The sequence below is a fragment of the Triticum urartu genome, chromosome 3 (assembly GCF_003073215.2).
Source record: "Triticum urartu cultivar G1812 chromosome 3, Tu2.1, whole genome shotgun sequence".
In the NCBI taxonomy this organism is placed as follows: Eukaryota; Viridiplantae; Streptophyta; class Magnoliopsida; order Poales; family Poaceae; genus Triticum; species Triticum urartu.
In genome coordinates, this window is record NC_053024.1 from 629,920,433 (window position 1) to 629,944,371 (window position 23,939).

General features: G+C 40.5%; 1 protein-coding gene across 1 annotated transcript; it reads left to right on the top strand.

Moving 5' to 3' along the window:
- The first annotated feature begins 4,343 nt into the window (after positions 1 to 4,343).
- On the top strand, positions 4,344 to 7,116 carry LOC125548905 (B3 domain-containing protein Os01g0905400-like). Its single transcript, XM_048712428.1, has 4 exons — positions 4,344 to 5,023; positions 5,059 to 6,124; positions 6,301 to 6,372; positions 6,637 to 7,116. The coding sequence occupies exons 1-4, from the start codon at positions 4,695 to 4,697 to the stop codon at positions 6,898 to 6,900; spliced, it is 1,731 nt and encodes a 576-aa protein (XP_048568385.1). The 5' UTR covers positions 4,344 to 4,694; the 3' UTR covers positions 6,901 to 7,116.
- Positions 7,117 to 23,939: the final 16,823 nt, after the last annotated feature.

Genomic DNA, 23,939 nt, shown 5'->3' on the forward strand with positions numbered 1-23,939 from the left:
TGCCCAGGGGGTAGGGCGTGCCCTCCACCCTCGTGGAGCCCTCGTGTCCTTCCCGGACTTCTTCTTATTTTCTATTTTTCCAAATACTCCAAAACGGAGGAAAATTGCCATTAGAACTGTTTTGGAGTCGGTTTACTTACCGTACCACATACGTATTCTTTTTTGGAGTCTGAAACGTTCCGGAAAGTGTCCCTTATGTATTCCTCCGGGGTTACGGTTTCAATAACATTGGTTTCAACATTTATAGGATTACCTGAGATATAATGTTTAATTCTTTGACCATTCACCACCTTCGGATTTGTGCCTTCGAAGTTGTTGATTTTTATGGCACCAGAATGATAGACCTCCTCGATAAGTAAGGTCCCTCCCATTTAGAGAGAAGTTTTCCTGCAAAAAATCTTAAACGAGAGTTGTATAGCAATACATAATCACCTACATTAAACTCACGCTTTTGTATTCTTTTGTCATGCCATCTTTTAACTTTTTCTTTAAATAATTTGGCATTCTCATAGGCTTGGGTTCTCCATTCATCAAGTGAGCTAATGTCAAATAACCTCTTCTCACCGGCAAGTTTGAAATCATAATTGAGTTCTTTAATAGCCCAATAAGCCTTATGTTCTAGTTCGAGAGGTAAGTGACATGCTTTTCCATAAACCATTTTATACGGAGACATACCCATAGGATTTTTATACGCAGTTCTATAGGCCCATAATGCATCATCAAGTTTCTTGGACCAATTCTTTATAGATCTATTAACAGTCTTTTGCAAAATTAATTTGAGTTCTCTATTACTCAATTCTACTTGACCACTAGACTGTGGGTGCTAAGGAGATGCAATTCTATGATTAACATCATAGTTAGCAAGCATTTTACGGAAAGCATCGTGAATAAAATGTGAACCACCATCAGTCATTAAATATCTAGGGACTCCAAACCTCGGAAAAATAACTTCTTTAAGCATCTTAATAGAGGTGTTCTGATCAACACTACTAGTTGGAATAGCTTCTACCCACTTAGTAACGTAATCAACAGCAACTAAAATATGTGTATAACCATTAGAGGAAGGAAAAGGTCCCATATAGTCAAAGCCCCAAACATCAAATGGTTCAATAACAAGTGAACAATTCATAGGCATTTCTTGACGTCTACTAATATTACCAATTCTTTGACATTCATCACAAGATACGACAAACTTACGGGCATCCTTGAAGAGAGTAGGCCAATAAAAACCGGATTGCAGTACCTTATGTGCAGTTCTATCTCCAGCGTGGTGTCCTCCATAAGCCTCGGAATGACACTTGCGTAGGATCTGTTCCTATTCATGCTCAGGTACACAACGTCTAATAACACCATCTACTCCTTCTTTATAAAGATGTGGGTCATCCCAAAAGTAATGCCTCAAATCATAGATTTTTTTCTTTTATTGGTATGTGAAACTAGGTGGTATAAATTTAGCAACAATATAATTAGCATAATCAGCATACCATGGAGTAGTACAAGAAGTATTTATGACATTTAATTGTTCATCAGGAAAGCTATCATCAATAAAAATGTTTATCATGCAAAAAAACGATTTTAGAAACAAATCGCGAATTAATATATTTTTGGAAATTGAAAAACACGAATAAAAATGAAAACATAAAAGTAAAGAAAAAATGGTAAGAAAACAGAGAAAGGAACAAAGAAAAAGAAAAACCCGAAAGAAAAACATAAAATCCCTGGTTCAAGGAAGGTTCTAGAACCTTCCCAAAACCGGTTGGGGTGCATGAGAAGTGCATGGATGAACCCACTTTGGAAAACACATTTTGCAATGTCAAAAAATTCTGAAAAAGGGTGCGCACGGATATCTCCGTATTCTATGTGTGTGCAGAAAGTTTTACAGAAAAACAACTTTTTTTGTAGCCTGTGCAAAAAAGACAAAATTTTGTGCCGTAAAACGCTATTTAGAAGCAGTAAAATTTGTCTTTTTTACTGAGACAAAACAAAAATACTTTTTTACACAAAACTTTGTACCATGGACATACCTTTGCCAACATGTATGCATAATTTATTTTTTTGAATTTTTGAACATTACAAAACGCGTAAAAAGTACATTTTTGAAAAACGGGTGCAGATGCCCCTGTGTGCAGATCGTCCACACTCCTTGGTACATCGTGAACTTTGGAGGCAGGCTGGCCTGACTGGTGCTTGTGGGCTAGGCGGGTTGGGCCGGTTTCTGTGATGTGTGTCTTGCGTTTGATGTATTCGCTGAAACAACGGTCCAGCTCCCCTCGAAAAAATGAAACAACTATCGAGTTATGTACTGTATAGCTTTTCATCTACCGCTTGACGAATGTTCAACTAAACTCCACCACCAAACAAGAACGTCGAACCGAGAAACATAAGGCTCTCACTCTCTCTCTCACACACACACACTAATTTTTTCAGATAATTGTTATTTATTTATTTTTGTATTTTCATTTTCCTAGTTTTTTTTCATTGTACGAGTAATTGTTAAGTAAAACGTCAGTACAATTACACTGCAACTTTTGCAACAAATATACAGAAATTTACGAAAAAAATGCATGTACGTTTTTAGGAACCCCGTGAACACTTTTTAAATTTCATGGAATTTGTTTTCCAGATATTTGATCATTTTTTATAAATACATGAATTCTTTGTATGGATAATTATTTCCATGAATGAACACTTCTTTTATATTTTTAATTACATGAAAATTTCTAAAAATATGAACACTTTTTGAATTTCCATGAACACTTTTCAAAATGCGCAAATAAAATTTTGAAAATATATGAATAATTTTTAACATATCAAGAACATATTTTAAAATTCATGCACATATATTCTTAAAAATATGTAAACAACTTTTCATACCATGAATATTATCTAAAATACTTTCCAAACTTACCGAAACATTTAGTCATTTATAAAACAAAAGTGAAATAAAAAATCAATACAAAGAAAAAGGAAAATAAAAGATGCAAAATCTTGGCTAACCTATGCTCATGGGACTGCCCAATATATAAGTTGGTGGTGGTGGGGGGGGGGGGGGGAAAAAATTTGTTGGGTGCCCCCATGAGCTCGCGCTCCTGCACGCTCAAATATTTTTTTTGAAATACCAAAAAATTTCCAACAAAAAATCTAGTTCTTTGTCACATCCAATTGCTACATAAAAATTTGTAGGCAAAAAGATTAAACAATTTGGCCTATGGAAAATAAACATCAAATGTTACCCAAAAAAGTCACCCTAAATTTGTTTTTTCTCACCGGCGAAACACCGTTGCTCCATTTCGCATGAAATTTTTTAAGGATGCTTGTGACACTGACTCCAACATCTATAAAATAATTCGGAATATTTTGAAAACATTTACTATATTATTTTGTTTACTATTCGCGCGGGAGCATGTGCTCCCGAGAGCCAAAACGCCATTCTCGATGGGGGCGCAATGCTAATGGGCGCTCTAAACATCTTATTCCTATAGCAGCCCTGCGCTAGTACATGTGTTGTTGGAGTCGTGGTTAGCGCGTGTATGAATTTTCCTTGAAACTGTCATAAATAATGCATGATGTCTTCTCCTCGCATCTAAACCATACCTCAATCTATACCTAATAATAATAAAGGACGATGTATTTCTCCCATCTTTTGGTCCGTCCACGTATCCTAAGCTGCACATATACTTGCAGTAAATTACCCACAATGCCACTCATAAGTAAAAAACTTATCGGTAATTGTTTCCCTAATTTTTTTCGCATGTCATTAAAATTGCCTCTAAAGTTGAAGTAAATTACCCACCACGTCAGATGTAAGTGACAAAAAACTCTTCGTTAATTTTTTCTTTAAAATTTTCGCCTCTCGTTGAAACTGCCCCTAAGATTGAAGTAAATTACCCACCCCGCCACCTGTAAAAGTGAAAATAATGAGCGTTCCTCCGAATATTTGTGCGTCATAGTGTCCTCCAGTTTTTTCATCTATCGCGAGACTGATTATTCTTTTCTTTTTCTTCTCATACACACATCGAGGATGTACTACAAAAATACACGCATCAAAAATCAAGTCGAACATCGATCCATTGTGAGAATGTTAGAATGCACGTGTCTTATGTTTGCATGCATGCCAGTTGGTGGACAGATATTCAAATACGTGTATATACATGAAGCATGAATATTTGAAACTTGATCTGACACACCACGATTTTATTATCCCGTTAATGCACGGGCACTTCTGCTATAAAGACTAACAATGGCACCGCCGCAAGAAAAACACCGATAATGACATAACTAAAGCTTGTAACCCAACAACAGTCATGGTATGACCACGAAAACAAAACAAATAGACCCATGAACGAGCGCATGATAACTAGTAGTGCATGTTCTATTATATTCTCCGAGAAAACACAGGCTGCATGGTTCGAGAAAGGAAGAAGGTGTCGCTGTCCGTTGTGCACGGTGATTAGTGACTGGTCACTCACGAGAGAGCATCAGGGCATCGGTGTGAGACGCCAACGAGGAGCATCCAGGTCTCACTTCCCGGAGCGCGCGCCAGGTGGACGCATGCTTGCTGTGAAAGAATCACCTCCTCGTCTCTTGCTGTCTTCCTGTTCCTGATTTATTCTCATTTCATTTGGAGCGTCCTCCAGCGATGATCCATCCTGGACGCATGTCACGCGCATAGCAAGCAACAGCCAACAGTAGTCATGGCCGAGATGATGGAAGTGATCAAGAAAGAGCAAGAAGAAGATGGTACGGCTCAGAGCCTGAGCCTGGAAGAGGGAGGCGCCAAGAAGGTCGTCGGCGGCGGCCACGAGGAGGAGCCGTCGCCGTCCGGGAAGGCGAAGAAGAAGACGAGGAAGCAGGGCGTCTCCGACCCGCAACGGAAGCGCGCCTGCGTGGACTGCACCAGGCGATGCGCCCGAGTTCACGGCCGCGCCACCGCTTCCTCCTCCGGCCAGGCTCCCCCGGCCCCGGTCGCCACGCCGCCGTCCTTCTTCAAGGTCATGACGGGCTCCTTCTCCGAAAAACTGGTGCGAATCCGCATTCCCATTTTCCTCTCACAACCAGACATGTATGTGCACTGCAATGGTTCGGAGATTCTTCACCGGGGATGCACCGGTGCATGCAGGACGTGCCGCCCCCGTTTGCCAAGAACATTTCGGGCCTGGCGGACACCAACGTCTACCTCGAAGACGCCTTCGGGCTCCGCTGGCGGGTGTACGTGAGCTCGCGCGACGGCCGCCTGTCGTTCGGGCACGGATGGAGCAACTTCGTGCTGGACCACGCCGTCGCCGTCGGCGAGTTCCTGGTGTTCCGGCACATCACCAGGTCAGTCTTCGTCGTCCAGATCTTCGCTAAATCCGCATGTGAAAGGCTGCATCTGTGCGAGAAGAACAAGAGGCAGAGCAAGAAGAGGAAGAAGCCCCAGGAGAAGGCGAGCTCCGACGGCGATCGCACGGCGAAAGCAAGCAAGAAGAGCAGCAAGGATAAAGATAGGAAAAGCAGTAAAAAGAAGCAGCGTGCTTGTGATCTGTTAGATGGTGATCAGGATAGAGCTCACGGAGATCAAGGTCAAGATCAAGATCACATGGTGCTGATAAGCACAGCAAACACTCAAGCTGAGAACTGTGGGGGCTCTGACTTTGGGACTTATGCAGAACCGACAACACCTTTGGCCATGATGGATCTCGACGATGAGATCACGGACGACATATTTCTGACAGCCGATGCATACGAATTCGAAACTGATCTCTGTATTCCAGAAGAACCAGGAGTATTTCCTGTGGACAATGGTATTGGTATGGAAGCGCCCGTTACCCGGGGCCAAACTTCCGGTTTCAGCTGCGCCGAGATGATCGGCTCACGGAACTGCGACTCTTCCGTTGTCTGGCATGGTGAGAAATCAGCATGCCTGAAAAATGTACAGATGGCTGATGCACGGAGTACAGATACTAATGCTCCAGTTCTTGACATGGACATGGCCACCTTGCCCAGCTACGCGTTGTCGCAAATTACAGAGCACAAGCCCTTTCCTCGTATTGATGCAGCAGATCCTCCTAGTGAATGCGCAACCGGCAATTGCAAGAAGGATACAGATTATAAGTTTATGGAGTTCCTTTCCGAGGGCAACCAAGTTGACACAAAGGAAGGCGAGTTCCCTTGATACTTTTGCAGTCTTTCTCTTCGTATTATATTGTAGTATGTTTTTGATAGACCATGCATATTCAGCAATTGTTCTAGTAGAAGATTCGTCCGCGGAGCAAGACGAGGACCTGCGGATGCAAGATGGTGCAGGACGGGCTGCTGCAGAGATTATTTCTGGTGGCTCAAAGCCTGGTGAACGTGGCGAGCGCAGGCGAAAACGCCGTGTGCAACCTGCAGGTACAACTTGCCGCTGCCATTTTTTGCAGCCCCGTGCGCACTCGAGAACGGATTGCATGAGACGGGTTTCTGACGAGCGGCAAGGAAGATGCAGGGGATCATGAGAGCGCGAGTCCGAATCCAAGCAGCAGAAAGCTCTGCGTCGCGGCGCCCCCAGCTGACCAAACGTGGCTGGTGAGTCGCATCATATAGCGATCTAGTATTACGAAATGATCAAAGGATATCATCACGTCAGTCGTCAGATCAGAGTTGGTTTTCATGCAGGAGTTCCCTTGCCGGATGCCGGTGCTGCCGGGGAGGAAGAAGCAGGGGCGGAAGGTGGTGGTGCTGGAGGATCCCGGCGGGAGGCGATGGCCGGTGCTGTACCTGTGCACCCCGACCTTCAGCGGCTTCGTGGCCGGGTGGGCCGACGTGCGCGCGGAGAACGGCCTGCGGGAGGGCGACGCCTGCGAGCTCGAGCTCCGCCGCGGCAGCTACTCCGAGCTGGCGCTCCGAGTGCTGGGCGCGCCCGGTTCTACTTCTCAGTAGCCAGCCACCGTTGGCCTTGCAACTGCTGACGGTGGTGACCAGGGAGTGTCCTTGTAACTGTTGACTTCCTCTCGTCTTAGCATCGTGTACGGGGGGAGACTGTAAATGTGCGAATCCGCGAGTATTTTTCACTTTTCTTTCAAACGAGTATTTTTCACATGAGAGCTATTTCTCGCCCGTTGTGAGACGGAGCTGTCTTTTTTATCAAAAGGGATTTCCTCCCGCCTTATTTTTATGAAAAAACAGAGCAACACAAGTCACCAGGACTGTTACAAGCGATCGGGACTACCTGAAATGGCAGACCAGAAACCATAAAAACGCAACAGCTATGGCCTAAACGCGTGCAAACTGAACTATATCAACTACCAAAGGAAAGTACTGCCATGCAAGGCAAACCACATAACCATCACCCGAGCTACGCCAGAGGGTACCACAGAGAATAGATCGACACAAGTCTCTTTGTTCTTTTTTCCTCCATGGCAATCATCCTCAGTGAGCCTTCAGCGCTTCACCCCGGGTCTTCTTCACGCACGTTCTTAGTTTCCAGCCCAGGCGATCCTGAGCAGCTCGCCTCTTCGCCGATCCAGGAGCTGAAGACGGCGTCGCAGCAACACTGATTGATCGTCCCTGCAGAGAATCTTCCATTGATGTAGAGATGCGCTGATCCTCTCCAAGATCGCACGAGTGCTTGTCCATGGCACGCCCTGAAAACAGATATCATTACGCATAGTCCAAATGCCCCAAATGGTAGCAACACAAGCAATATTAACGACAGTTTTCTTGTTATTCATACTCCAAAAGAAGGACAGCGCAGTCATATTATTAGGAATATTAAACCCAAACGAATCGGTAACATCACCCCAAATCTGTTTGGCAACTACACATTCAAAGAACAAGTGGCAAACTGATTCATCTTCATTACAATATAAACAGTTTAGATTCTCTACCACTCTCCTTTTATTTAAGTTGTCTCTGGTAAGAATTTTATTGTTAAAAGCCAGCCACAAAAAAACTAGGTATCTGTGAGGCACCACAATTTTCCAAAAGTTTTTCCAGATGGGGGTAGAAACCCCACCCCAGTTGATCACGTTGTAAAAAGATTTGACTGAGTAGACCCCTGATGGTTCCAACGACCAAACAGGTTGGTCTTCCTCGTTGGTCAGATTTTTGATAGAAATGACCTGGATCAGGTCGTGCCACCTTTCCATAAACGCATCATTCACACACCTGCTAAAGCTGAGTTTCAGACTGCAACCATCCCACACCTCCGAGACTGCACAATGTTGTTGCTGACAAATTTCATAGACCTCCCAGAATTGGGTTTTTAGGGAAGAGTCCCCAACCCAGTTGTCATTCCAGAAGCTGATCTTATTGCCATTGCCCAAGTTCCATCTAAAGAAAGGCCTAACACCTTCAAGAGCCCAAGTGACCCCTTTCCAAAAGGGAGATCCCACCCCCTGTTTGGACCATAACAAATTAGATTTGTTGGTTCTATACTTATGGTCTATCAACCTCACCCAGTTTTTATCACTGTCCATGAAGTACCTTTTAGCCCAAGAAGCTAACAAAGCCATGTTAAACTCTCTTAAATTGGGTACCCCCAACCCACCAAAATCTTTTTTCTGAGATATTAGCCCCCAGTTAGCAAGATGGTATTTATGCTCATCTCCCAGCCCCCCCCAGAAGAAATGTGCCATCTGAGAGGTACTGGATTTAATAGCCCACTTAGAGAATTTAATAACAGACATCAGGTACATAGGTATACTAGCAATGCAAGCTTTGAGCAGGACTAACTTAGCCTCATAGCTAAGTAGCCTCCCCTTCCATCCACAAATTCTCTTAATAATTTTATCTATGATATATTGAATGTCATCCTTCCTCAACTTAAGATAGTGCAGTGGTACTCCCAAATACTTAAGGGGGAAATCCCCCAATTTGCAGCAAAAAATTTGAGATAACAATTTAGCATCATCTTCATTCATATTTACCGGGACCACCTCGCATTTTTCATAATTAATCTTCAAACCAGGAAGGTTCTCAAAGCATGCAAGTAGCCATTTTAAATTCTTTACATATTCAGGCTTAGGATTTAGAAAAGAATTGTATCATCGGCATATTGTAGACAAATAAGACCCTGTGGGATGATATGAGGAACAATCCCAGAGATTATGCTGTTATTAACAGCTTTCACCAACATACGAGAAAACACATCTTCAACCAAATTGAAAAGCATGGGGGAATTCGGGTCTCCTTGTTTCAGCCCCCCCCCCCCACAAAATAGGGGCCTAGCACATCATTAATCTTGACACAGAAAGAGCTTTGTTGCAAAATGGATAGATTCCACCTAATCCACTTAGCCCCAAAACCCCTAGACGTTAACATCTCCACTAGGAAATCCCAGTTCACACGATCGTAAGCTTTCTCATAATCTAACTTGAGAACAATCCCAGTCTCTCTCGATTTGTGTGAAGGAAATATGCCCTAGAGGCAATAATAAAGTTGTTATTTATATTTCCTTATATCATGATAAATGTTTATTATTCATACTAGAATTGTATTAACCGAAAACTTAGTACATGTGTGAATACATATACAAACAGAGTGTCACTAGTTTGCCTCTACTTGACTAGCCCATTGAATCAATAATGATTATGTTTCCTAACCATAGACATGAGTTGTCAATTGATTAACGGATCACATCATTAGAGAATGATGTGATTGACTTGACCCATCCGTTAGCTTAGCACGATGATCGTTTAGTTTGTTGCTTTTGCTTTCTCCATAACTATACATGTTCCTATGACTATGAGATCATGCAACTCTCGAATACCGAGGAACAATTTGTGTGCTACCAAATGTCACAACGTAACTAGGTGATTATAAAGGTGCTCTACAGGTGTCTCCGATGGTGTTTGTTGAGTTGGCATGGATCAAGATTAGGATTTGTCACTCCGATTATCGAAGAGGTATCTCTGGGCCCTCTCGGTAATGCACATCACTATAAGCCTTGCAATCAATGTGACTAATGAGTTAGTTACGGGATGTTGCATTATGGTACGAGTAAAGAGACTTGCCGATAACGAGATTGAACTAGGTATTGAGGTACCGACGATCGAATCTCGGGCAAGTAACATACCGATGACAAAGGGAACAACGTATATCGTTATGCGGTTTGACCGATAAAGATCTTCGTAGAATATGTAGGAACCAATATGAGCATCCAGATTCCGCTATTGGTTATTGACCGGAGATGAGTCTCGGTCATGTCTATATAGTTCTCGAACCCGTAGGGTCCGCACGCTTAACGTTCGGTGACGATCGGTATTACGAGTTTATGTGTTTTGATGTACCGAAGGTAGCTCGGAGTCCCGGATTTGATCACGGACATGACGAGGAGTCTCGAAATGGTCGAGACGTAAAGATCGATATATTGGAAGCCTATATTTGGACATCGGAATGGTTCCGAGTGGTTCGGGCATTTTCCGGAGTACTGATACGTCTCCAACGTATCTATAATTTTTGATTGTTCCATGCTATATTATATCCTGTTTTGGATATTATTAGGCTTTATTATACACTTTTATATTATTTTTGGGACTAACCTATTAACCGGAGGCCCAGCCCAGAATTGATGTTTTTTTTGCCTATTTCAGAGTTTCGCAGAAAAGGAATATCAAATGGAGTCCAAACGGAATGAAACCTTCGGGAACGTGATTTTCGAAACGAACATGATCCAGAGGACATGGACCCTGCATCAAGAAAGCAACCAGGAGGGCACGAGGTAGGGGGGCGCCTACCCCCCCAGGTGCGCCCTCCACCCTCGTGGGGCCCACGTTGCTCCACCGACGTACTTCTTCCTCCTATATATACCTACGTACCCCCAAACTACCAGATACGGAGCCAAAACCCTAATTACATCGTCATAACTTTCTGTACCCGTGAGATCCCATCTTGGGGCCTTTTCCGTAGCTCCGCCGGAGGGGGCATCGATCACGGAGGGCTTCTACATCAACACCATAGCCTCTCCGATGAAGTGTGAGTAGTTTACTTCAGACCTTCGGGTCCATAGTTATTAGCTAGATGGCTTCTTCTCTCTTTTTGGATCTCAATACAAAGTTCTCCCCTCTCTTGTGGAGATCTATTCGATGTAATCTTCTTTTGCGGTGTGTTTGTTGAGACCGATGAATTGTGGGTTTATGATCAAGTTTATCTATGAACAATATTTGAATCTTCTCTGAATTCTTTTATGTATGATTGGTTATCTTTGCAAGTCTCTTCGAATTATCAGTTTGGTTTGGCCTACTAGATTGATCTTTCTTGCAATGGGAGAAGTGCTTAGCTTTGGGTTCAATCTTGCGGTGTCCTTTCCCAGTGACAGTAGGGGCAGCAAGGCACGTATTGTATTGTTGCCATCGAGGATAACAAGATGGGGTTTATATCATATTGCATGAGTTTATCCCTCTACATCATGCCATCTTGCTTAAAGCGTTACTCTGTTCTTTTGAACTTAATACTCTAGATGCATGCTGGATAGCGGTCGATGTGTGGAGTAATAGTAGTAGATGCAGGAGGAGTCGGTCTACTTGTCTCGGACATCATGCCTATATACATGATCATACCTAGATATTCTCATAACTATGCTCAATTCTGTCAGTAATTTGTTTACGCACCGCAATACTTATGCTCTCGAGAGAAGCCACTAGTGAAACCTATGGCCCACGGGTCTATTTTCCATCATATTAATCTTCCATCAACAAGCTATTTCCTTTTTCGTTTATTTTGCTTTCTTTACTTTGCATCTTTATCATAAAAATACCAAAAATATTATCTTACCATATCTATCAGATCTCACTTTCGTAAGTGACCGTGAAGGGATTGACAGCCCCTTTATTGCGTTGGTTGCGAGGATTTTATTTGTTTGTGTAGGTGCGAGGGACTCGTGCGTGGCCTCCTACTGGATTGATACCTTGGTTCTCAAAAACTGAGGGAAATACTTACGCTGCTTTGCTGCATCACCCTTTCCTCTTCAAGGGACAACCAAGGCAGTGCTCAAAATGGTAGCAAGAAGGATTTCTGGCGCCGTTGCCGGGGAGTCTACGTAAAAGTCAACATACCAAGTACCCATCACAATCCCTTATCTCCCGCATTACATTATTTGCCATTTGCCTCTCGTTTTCCTCTCCCCCCACTTCACCCTTGCTATTTTATTCGCCCTCTCTCTCCGTCCTCCTTCTCTTTCTCTATTTGTCTCTTTTTGCCCGTCTCTTGTTTGCTTGTGTGTTGGATTGCTTGCTTGTCACGATGGCTCAAGATAATACCAAATTGTGTGACTTTACTAATACCAACAACAATGATTTTATTAGCACTCCGATTGCTCCTCTTACCGATGTTGAATCTTGTGAAATTAATGTTGCTTTGCTGAATCTTGTCATGAAAGATCCGTTTCCCGGCCTTCCTAGTGAAGATGCCGCTACCCATCTAAAAAACTTTGTTGATTTGTGTGATATGCAAAAGAAGAAATATGTGGACAATGATATTGTTAAATTGAAGCTATTTCCTTTTTCGATTAGAGATCGTGCTAAAGCTTGGTTTTCGTCTTTGCCTAAAAATAGTATTGATTCGTGGAATAAGTGCAAAGATGCTTTTATCTCTAAGTATTTTCCTCCCGCTAAGATCATCTCTCTTAGAAATGATATCATGAATTTTAAGCAACTTGATCATGAACATGTTGCACAAGCTTGGGAGAGGATGAAATTAATGATACGTAATTGCCCTACACATGGTTTGAATTTATGGATGATTACACAAATTTTTTATGCCGGATTGAATTTTGCTTCTAGAAATCTTTTAGATTCGGCCGCGGGAGGCACTTTTATGGAAATCACTTTAGGAGAAGCTACTAAACTCCTAGATAATATTATGGTTAATTATTCTTAATGGCACACTGAAAGATCTACTAATAAGAAAGTGCATGCGATAGAAGAAATTAATGTTTTGAGTGGAAAGATGGATGAACTTATGAAATTATTTGCTAATAAAAGTGTTTCTTCTGATCCTAATGATATGCCTTTTTCTACTTTAATTGAGAATAATAATGAATCTATGGATGTGAATTTTGTTGGTAGGAATAATTTTGGTAACAACGCGTATAGAGGAAACTTTAATCCTAGGCCGTATCCTAGTAATTCCTCTAATAATTATGGTAATTCCTACAACAATTCTTATGGAAATTTTAATAAGATACCCTCTGATTTTGAATCTAATATTAAAGAATTTATTACTTTGCAAAAGAATTTCAATGCTTTGATTGAAGAAAAATTGCTTAAGATTGATGAGTTGGCTAGGAACGTTGATAGAATTTCTCTTGATGTTGATTCTCTGAAACTTAGATCTATTCCAACTAAGTATGATATCAATGAGTCTCTCAAATCCATGAGAATTTCCATTGATGAGTGCAAAGAAAGAACCGCTAGGATGCGTGCTAAGAAAGATTGCTTTATAAAAGCGTGTTCTTCTAGTTTCCATGATAATAAAGATGAAGATCTAAAAGTTATTGATGTGTCCCCTATTAAATCTTTGTTTTGCAATATGAATCTCGATAATGATGGGACTGAATATGATCCACCTTTACCTAGAAGATGTTCCAAAAATTCGGAGTCTTTAGATCTTGATGCTAAAATTGTTAAAAGTGGGATTGAAGAAGTCAAAACTTTAAATATCAATGAACCCACTATTTTGGATCTCAAGGAATTTAATTATGATAATTGCTCTTTGATATATTGTATTTCCTTGTTGCAATCCGTGGTAAATTCTCCTAATGCTTATAGTCAAAATAAAGCCTTTACCAAACATATCGTTGATGCTTGGATGCAATCTTATGAAGAAAAACTTGAGTTGGAAGTTTATATCCCTAGAAAACTTTATGATGAGTGGGAACCTACTATTAAAATTAAAGATCACGAATGCTATGCTTTGTGTGATTTGGGTGCTAGTGTTTCCATGATTCCAAAGACTTTGTGTGATTTGCTAGGTTTCCTTGATTTTGATGATTTCTCTTTAAACTTGCACCTTGCGGATTCAACTATTAAGAAACCTATGGTAAGAATTAATGATGTTCTTATTGTTGCAAATAGGAATTATGTGCCCGTAGATTTTATTGTTCTTGACATAGATTGCAATCCTTCGTGTCCTATTATTCTTGGTAGACCTTTCCTTAGAACGATTGGTGCAATTATTGTTATGAAGGAAGGGAATATTAGATTCCAATTTCCGTTAAGGAAGGGCATGGAACACTTCCCTAGAAAGAAAATTAAATTACCATATGAATCTATTATGAGAGCCACTTATGGATTGCCTACCAAAGATGGCAATACCTAGATCTATCCTTGCTTTTATGCCTAGCTAGGGGCGTTAAACGATAGCGCTTGTTGGGAGGCAACCCAATTTTTTTTATTCCTTGCTTTTTGCTCCTGTTTAGTAATAAATAATTTATCTAGACTCTGTTTTGGTTGTCTTTTTTATGTTTAAATAGTGTTTGTGCCAAGTAGAACCGTTGGGAAGATTTGGGGAAAGTCTTTTTAATCTTGTTGTAAAAAACAGAAACTTTAGCGCTCGCGAGAATTGCTGCCATTTTTATTTGGAACGTGATATTTAGTTAATTATTTTTGCAGATGATTAATAGATAAATTCCTCATGTCCAGCAATTTATTTTAGAATTTTTGGGGTTCCAGAACTTGCGTTAGCTACACATTACTACAGATTGTTATGTTTTTGACAGATTCTGTTTTTCGTGTGTTGTTTGCTTATTTTGATGAATCTATGGCTAGTAAAATAGTTTATAAACCATAGAGAAGTTGGAATATAGTAGGTTTAACACCAATATAAATAAAGAATGAGTTCATTACAGTACCTTGAAGTGGTGTTTTGTTTTCTTTCGCTACCGGAGCTCACGAGATTTTCTACTTTTAGTTTTGTGTTGTGAGGTTTTCAAGTTTTGGGTAAAAGATTTGATGGATTATGGAACAAGGAGTGGCAAGAGCCTAAGCTTGGGGATGCCCATGGCACCCCAAGATAATCTAAGGACACCTAAAAGCACAAGCTTGGGGATGCCCCGGATGGCATTCCCTCTTTCGTCTACTTCCATCGGTAACTTTACTTGGAGCTATATTTTTATTTAACACATGATATGTGTTTTTCTTGGAGCATCTTGTATTATTTGAGTCTTTATTTGTTAGTTTTCCACAATCATCCGTGCTGTAAACACCTTTTGAGAGAGATACACATGATTCGGAAATTGTTAGAATACTCTATGTGCTTCACTTATATCTTTTGAGTTATATAGTTTTTGCTCTAGTGCTTCACTTATATCTTTTAGGGCACGGTGGTGGATTTGTTTTGTAGAAACTATTGTTCTCTCATGCTTCACTTAGATTATTTTGAGATTCCTACAAAACAGCGTGGTAATTTTCTTTAATTATGTTAGGCATTCAAGATTAATACTATGAGAAGTTTGATACTTGATAATTGTTTTGAGATATGGAGATGCTGATATTAGAGTCGTGCTAGTTGAGTAGTTATGAATTTGAGAAATGCGTGTGTTAAAGTTTGTGATTCCCGTAGAATGCACATATGGTGAACCGTTATGTGAAGAAGTTGGAGCATGATTTATTTATTGACTGTCTTCCTTATGAGTGGCGGTCGGGGACGAGCGATGGTCTTTTCCTCCTATCTATCCCCCTAGGAGCATTCGCGTAGTGCTTTGCTTCGATAACTAATAGATTTTTGCAATAAGTATGTGAGTTCTTTATGACTAATGTTGAGTCCATGGATTATACGCACTCTCACCCTTCCACCATTGCTAGCCTCTCTAATACCGCGCACCTTTCGCCGGTATCATACACCCATCATATACCTTCCTCAAAACAACCACCATACCTACCTATCATGGCATTTCCATAGCCATTCCGAGATATATTGCCATGCAACTTTCCATCGTTCCGTTTACTATGACACGCTCCATCATTGTCATATTGCTTTGCATGATCATGTAGTTGACATTTTATTTGTGGTAAAGCCACCGTTCATAATTCTTTCGTACAAGTCACTCATGCATCAATGCTATCCCGGTATACCGCCGGAGGCATTCATATAGAGTCATACTTTGTTTTAGTATTGAGTTGTAATCATTTAGTTGTAAATAAATAGAAGTGTGATGATCATCATTCATAGAGTATTGTACCAAAAAAGGAGAAAGGCCAAATAAAAAAAGGAAGGCCCAAAAAATATATATATAAAGGGACAATACTACTATCCTTTTTCCACACTTGTGCTTCAAAGTAGCACCATGATCTTCATGATAGAGTCTCCTATGTTATCACTTTCATATACTAGTGGGAATTTTTCATTATAGAACTTGGCTTGTATATTCCAATGATGGGCTTCCTCAAAATGCCCTAGGTCTTCGTGAGCAAGCTAGTTGGATGCAGACCCACTTAATTATTTTTGTTGAGCTTTCATATACTTATAGCTCTAGTGCATCCGTTGCATGGCAATCCCTACTCACTCACATTGATATCTATTAATGGGCATCTCCATAGCCCGTTGATACACCTAGTTGATGTGAGACTATCTTCTCGCTTTTTGTCTTCTCCACAACCACCATTCTATTCCACATATAGTGCTATGTCCATGGCTCACGCTCATGTATTGCGTGAAGATTGAAAAAGTTTGAGAACACCAAAAGTATGAACCAATTGCTTGGCTTGTCATTGGGGTTGTGCATTGATGACCCACAAGTATAGGGGATCTATCATAGTCCTTTCGATAAGTAAGAGTGCCGAACCCAACAAGGAGCAGAAGGAAATGATAAGCGGTTTTCAGCAAGGTAGTCTCTGCAAGTACTGAAATAAGTGGTAACAGATAGTTTTGTGATAAGATAAATTGTAACGAGCAACAAGCAACAAAAGTAAATAAAGTGCAGCAAGGTGGCCCAATCCTTTTTGTAGCAAAGGACAAGCCAGAACAAACTCTTATAATAGGAAAAGCGCTCCCGAGGACACATGGGAATATCGTCAAGCTAGTTTTCATCACGTTCATATGATTCGCGTTCGATACTTTGATAATTTGATATGTGGGTGGACCGGTGCTTGGGTGCTGTTCTTACTTGAACAAGCATCCCACTTATGATTAACCTCTATTGCAAGCATCCGCAACTACAACAAAAGTATTAAGGTAAACCTAACCATAACATGAAACATGTGGATCCAAATCAGCCCCTTACGAAGCAACGCATAAACTAGGGTTTAAGCTTCTGTCACTCTAGCAACCCATCATCTACTTATTACTTCCCAATGCCTTCCTCTAGGCCCAAATAATGGTGAAGTGTTATGTAGTCGACGTTCACATAACACCACTAGAGTCTAGACAACATACATCTTATCAAAATATCAAACGAATACCAAATTCACATGACTACTAATAGCAAGACTTCTCCCTTGTCCTCAGGAACAAACATAATTACTCATAAAGCATATTCATGTTCATAATCAGAGGGGTAATAATATGCATATATGATCTGAACATATGATCTTCCACCAAATAAACCAACTAGCATCAACTACAAGGAGTAATCAACACTACTAGCACCAATCCCGGACTTTGAGACAAGAATTGGATACAAGAGATGAACTAGGGTTTGGAGATGAGATGGTGCTGGTGAAGATGTTGATGGAGATTGCCCTCTCCCGATGAGAGGAGCATTGGTGATGACGATGGTGATGATTTCCCCCCCGGAGGGAAGTATCCCCGGCAGAACAGCTCTGCCGGAGCTCTAGATTGGTTCCGCCAAGGTTCTGCCTCGTGGCGGCGGAGTCTCGTCCCGAAAAGTTCCGTCTGATTTTTTTTCTCATCGAAAGACCTCATATAGGAGAAGATGGACGTCGGAGAGCCACCAGGGGGCCCACGAGGTAGGGGGGCGCGCCCCCACCCTCGTGAGCAGGGTGTGGGCCCCCTGGCCTTCATCTTTGGCGAGGATTTTTCTTTATTTATTTTAATATGTTCCGTGGAGTTTCAGGACTTTTGGAGTTGCGCAGAATAGGTCTCTAATATTTGCTCCTTTTCCAGCCCAGAATTCCAGCTGCCGGCATTCTCCCTCCTTATGTAAACCTTGTAAAATAAGAGAGAATAGCCATAAGTATTGTGACATAAAGTGAAATAATAGTCCATAATGCAATAAATATCGATATAAAAGCATGATGCAAAATGGACGTATCAACTCCCCCAAGCTTAGACCTCGCTTTGTCCTCAAGTGAAAAGCCGATAACAATAAATATGTCCTCATGTTTAGAGGTAGAGGCGTCGATATAAATAAAATACAGACATGAAGGCATCATGATTATTCTCATAACAACAACATATATAGATTTTGTCACATGATTACTTATGTTCAAGTGATGATCTATTCACAATGCAAAAGTATAAATCATAAACCTTATTGGGCTCCGACAGACTATAATCTCAGTCATTGAAGCAATTGCAATTTATCATAACACCGGAAAGAGTCTATGTCAGAGCTAAAAAGCAAGTCCACATACTCAACTATCATTTAGTCCTCCATAATTGCTAACACTCACGCAATACTTGTGGTTACGGAGTTTTAATCGGACACAGAGAAAGATAGGGGCTTATAGTTTTGCCCCACAACCTTTTACCTCAAGGGTAATGTCAACAATAATGGTTCATGCTCCCCTACATCCAATTAGATATATATATCATGTTCTTTCCAACATGCTGAGCTTGCCAAAGGATAAAATGAAAAAGAAAAGGTGAAGATCACCATGACTCTTGCATAAGGTAGAAGATAATAATAAAAGATAGGCCCTTCGTAGAGGGAAGCAGAGGTTGTCATGCGCTTTTATGGTTGGATGCACAAAATCTCAATGCGAAAGAACGTCACTTTATATTGCCCCTTGTGATATGAACCTTTATTATGCAGTCCCTCGCTTTTATTACTTCCACATCACAAGATCATATAAAGCTTATTTCTCCCACACCAATCAATCATACATATTTAGAGCAATTTTTATTGCTTTGCACCGATGACAGCTTAGTTGAAGGATCTTACTCAATCCATAGGTAGATATGGTGGACTCTCATGGCAAAACTGGTTTAAGGGTATTTGGAAGCACAAGTAGTATTTCTACTTGGTGCTGTGAATTTGGCTAGCATGAGGGGGAAAGGCAAGCTCAACAAGTTAGAGGATCCATGACAACATACTTTATCTCAGATATAAGAAAGACATAACTCATTATGTTGTCTTCCTTGTCCAACATCAACTCTTTAGCATGTCATATTTTAATGAGTGCTCCCAATCATAAAAGATGTCAATGATAATATATCTATATGTGAAAACCTCTCTTTCCTTATTACTTCCTATTAATTGCAACAATGACCAAAGTTATGTCTGCCAACTCCCAACAACTTTTAATCATCATACTCTTTCTATGTGAAGTCATTACTCTCAATAAGATCAATATGAACTTTTTGTTTCTTTTTATTCTTTTTCTCTTTTCTTTTATTCACCCAAGATCATGGCAAAATAATCAAGCCCTTGACTCAACACTAATCTTTATTATATATAGCTCACGGACTCGATTACATAGAGAGATCAAAACGCAAACTCAAAACTAGATCATGCCATAAACTTTATTCTACTAGATCAAGATACTACTAATAGGATCGAACTAAGAAAAAACGGTAAAGATAGGAGTTGTTATTGTGATACGATACCGGGGCACCTCCCCCAAGCTTGGCAGTTGCCAAGGGGAGTACCCATACACATGTGATTATGTCTCCTTTGTCGGTGAAGAAGGTGGTGGTGATGTAGATGATGCGGGCTTTGCGTCCATCTTCGAAGGCATAGGTTCTCCATCATAGAAAGATGATCGAGTCTCCGGGATCCTCAAATCTGCAGCCAAACTCATCCTTTTGAATCTATATTCATACTCACAGTTTTGGTTTTGCAGGTCATAGATTTGGGCTTGGAGGTGCTCGATCTTCTCATGAAGCTTGAAGATAGTCTCCCCGATGTTGTCAGCATCCAACTTGTGGTTGCTAGTGAACTCCGCGATCATCATGTGGTTAGAGTTGAGTCCACGTTCCACCATCCCTTGGCACTTGAAAACTTGTTGCTCCACTGCTTAGAGCCTCGTCTCCATGCTTCTGGTCCCCTTTGGTCTCTCTTCATCGCGGATGTGCAGCAACCCATCACACAACTCAATGGTTTGAGGGTGTCGCAGCACCTCCGCGAGGTAAGGGTTGATGACCTTCTCGAAGAACTTGTCCTTGGAGGCGCTTGGGGCCGTCATGATAACCTAGATCTGTCAGAAAAACAGCTCGAAACAAGAACAGAGGAAATTTGCGTGATACGGGAGTCAAAACCTTCGGGAGGTTATATAATGAATTTTTACCGACCAAAATACGTAATGTGCAAGAAAACGGAGTCCGGAAGGCACACGAGGTGCTCACGAGGTAGGGGGCGCGCCTAGAGGGGTAGGGCGCGCCCACCACCCTCGTGGGGCCCTCGTGTCCTTCCCGGACTGCTACTTATTTTTCTATTTTTCTAAATATTCCAAAACGGAGAAATATTGCCTTAAAAATTGTTTTGGAGTCGGTTTACTTACCGTACCACATACCTATTCCTTTTCGGAGTCTGAAACGTTCCGGAAAGTGTCCCTTATGTATTCCTCCGGGGTTACGGTTTCAATAATATTGGTTTCAACATTTATGGGATTACCTGAGATATAATGTTTAATTCTTTGACCGTTTACTACCTTCGGATTTGTGCCTTTGAAGTTGTTGATTTTTATGGCACCAGAACGATAGACCTCTTCGATAACATAGGGGCCTTCCCATTTAGAGAGAAGTTTGCCTGCAAAAAATCTTAAACGAGAGTTGTATAGCAATGCATAATCACTTACATCAAACTCACGCTTTTGTATCCTTTTGTCATGCCATGTTTTAACTTTTTTCTTTAAACAACTTGGCATTTCCATAAGCTTGGGTTCTCCATTCATCAAGTGAGCTAATATAAAATAACCTCTTCTCACCAGCAAGTTTAAAATCATAGTTGAGCTCTTTAATAGACCAATATGCCTTATGTTCTAGTTCAAGAGGTAAGTGACATGCTTTTCCATAAACCATTTTATACGGAGACATACCCATAGGATTTTTGTATGCAGTTCTATAAGCCCATAATGCATCATCAAGTTTCTTGGACCAATTCTTTCTATACCTATCAACAGTCTTTTGCAAAATTAATTTGAGCTCTCTATTGCTCAATTCTACTTGACCACTAGACTCTGGGTGATAAGGAGATGCAATTCTATGATTAACATCATATTTAGCAAGCATTTTACGGAAGGCACCATGAATAAAGTGTGAACCACCATCAGTCATTAAATATCTAGGGACTCCAAACCTCGGAAAAATAACTTCCTTAAGCATTTTAATAGAAGTGTTATGATCAGCACTACTAGTTGGAATAGCTTCTACCCACTTAGTAACGTAATCAACAGCAACTAAAATATGTGTGTATCCATTAGAGGCAGGAAAAGGTCCCATATAATCAAAGCCCCAAACATCAAACGGTTCAATAACAAGAGAATAATTCATAGGCATTTCTTGACGTCTACTAATATTACCAATTCTTTGACATTCATCACAAGACAAGACAAACTTACGGGCATCCTTGAAGAGAGTAGGCCAATAAAAACCAGATTGCAATACCTTATGTGCAGTTCTATCTCCAGCGTGGTGTCCTCCATAAGACTCGGAGTGACACTTGCGTAGGATCTATTCCTATTCATGCTTAGGTACACAACGTCTAATAAAACCATCTACTCCTTCTTTATAAAGATGTGGATCATCCCAAAAGTAATGTCTTAAATCATAGAAAAACCTTTTCTTTTGCTGGTATGTGAAGCTAGGTGGTATAAACTTAGCAACAATATAATTAGCATAATCAGCATACCATGGAGTACTACGAGAAGTACTTATAACATTTAATTGTTCATCAATAAAGCTATCATTAATAGGTAGTGGGTCATCAAGAGCATTCTCTAACCTAGACAAGTTGTCTGCAACGGGATTCTCAGCTTCCTTTCTATCGACAATATGCAAATCAAATTCTTGTAGCAGGAGAACCCATCTGATGAGTCTAGGTTTTGCATCTTTCTTTTCCATAAGATATTTAATAGCAGCATGATCAGTGTGAATAGTTACTTTAGAATCAACAATATAAGGTCTGAACTTATCACAAGCAAATACAACTGCTAAAAGCTCTTTTTCAGTAGTAGCATAATTTCTTTGAGCATTGTCTAGAGTCTTACTAGCATAATAAATAACATTTAATTTCTTAGCAACTCTTTGCCCTAGAACAGCACCTACAGCATAATCACTAGCATCACACATAATTTCAACGGGTAAATTCCAATCAGGTGGCTGAACAACAGGTGCAGAGACTAATGCTTTCTTAAGTATTTCAAATGCTTCTACACAATCATCATCAAAGACAAATGGTATATCTTTTTGCAATAAATTAGTTAGAGGCCGAGAAATTTTTGAGAAGTCCTTAATGAACCTCCTGTAAAATCCGGCGTGACCAAGGAAACTTCTTATACCTTTAATGTCCTTGGGACATGGCATCTTTTCAATAGCATCGACCTTGGCTTTATCAACTTCAAAACCTCTTTCAGAAACTTTATGCCCCAAGACAATACCTTCATTAACCATAAAGTGGCACTTTTCCCAATTCAAGACAAGATTAGTTTCTTCACATCTCTGCAAAACTCGATCAAGATTGCTCAAGCAATCATCAAAAGAGGAACCATAGACGGAAAAATCGTCCATGAAAACCTCACAAATCTTTTCACAAAAGTCAAAGAATATAGCCATCATGCATCTTTGAAAGGTAGCAGGTGCATTGCATGAACCAAAAGGCATACATCTATAAGCAAAAGTACCAAAAGGGCATGTAAAAGTAGTCTTTGATTGATCTCTAACCGACACAGGTATTTGAGAGAAACCAGAATAACCATCTAGAAAGCAATAGTGTGTATGTTTGCATAATCTTTCTAGCATTTGATCAATAAAAGGTAAGAGGTAATGATCTTTCTTAGTAGCTTTATTTAATCTGTGGAAATCAATTACCATCCTATAACCTGTGATAATTCTTTGTGGAATCAATTCATCTTTATCATTAGGAACAACAGTAATACCTCCCTTCTTAGGGACACAATGGACAGGACTTACCCACTGACTATCAGCAACGGGATAAATTATACCTGCCTCCAGAAGCTTGAGTATTTCTTTTCTTACCACTTCTTTCATTTTAGGATTCAGACGTCGTTGAGGATCATGAACTGGTTTGGCATCTGCTTCCAAATTTATTTTATGTTGAAATAGAGTGGGACTAATGCCCTTAAGATCATCAAGAGTATATCCAATAGCAGCACGATGCTTCTTCAGAGTTTTCAATAATCTTTCTTCTTCATGCTCTGAAAGGTTAGCACTAATAATAATAGGATATATCTTCTTTTCATCAAGATAAGCATATTTAAGATTATCAAGCAACGGTTTAAGCTCAAACACGGGATTACCCTTGGGTGGAGGAGGATCCCCTAAAATTTCAATAGGCAAATTATGTTGCAGAATAGGTTCCTGTTTAAAGAATACTTCATCTATTTCCCTTCTTTCATTCATGAACATATCATTTTCATGGTCTAGCAAACAGTGTTCTAAAGGATCACTAGGAGGTACGGCAATAGAAGCAAGACCAATAATTTCATCCTTACTAGGCAATTCTTCCTCACGATGTTGTTTACTAAATTTAGAGAAATTAAACTCATGAACCATACCGTCCAAGCCAATAGTAACAACATTCTTTTCGCAATCTATCCTAGCATTAACAGTGTTCAAGAAGGGTCTACCAAATATAATGGGACAAAAGCTATCTTGCGGAGAAGTAAGAACAAGAAAATCAG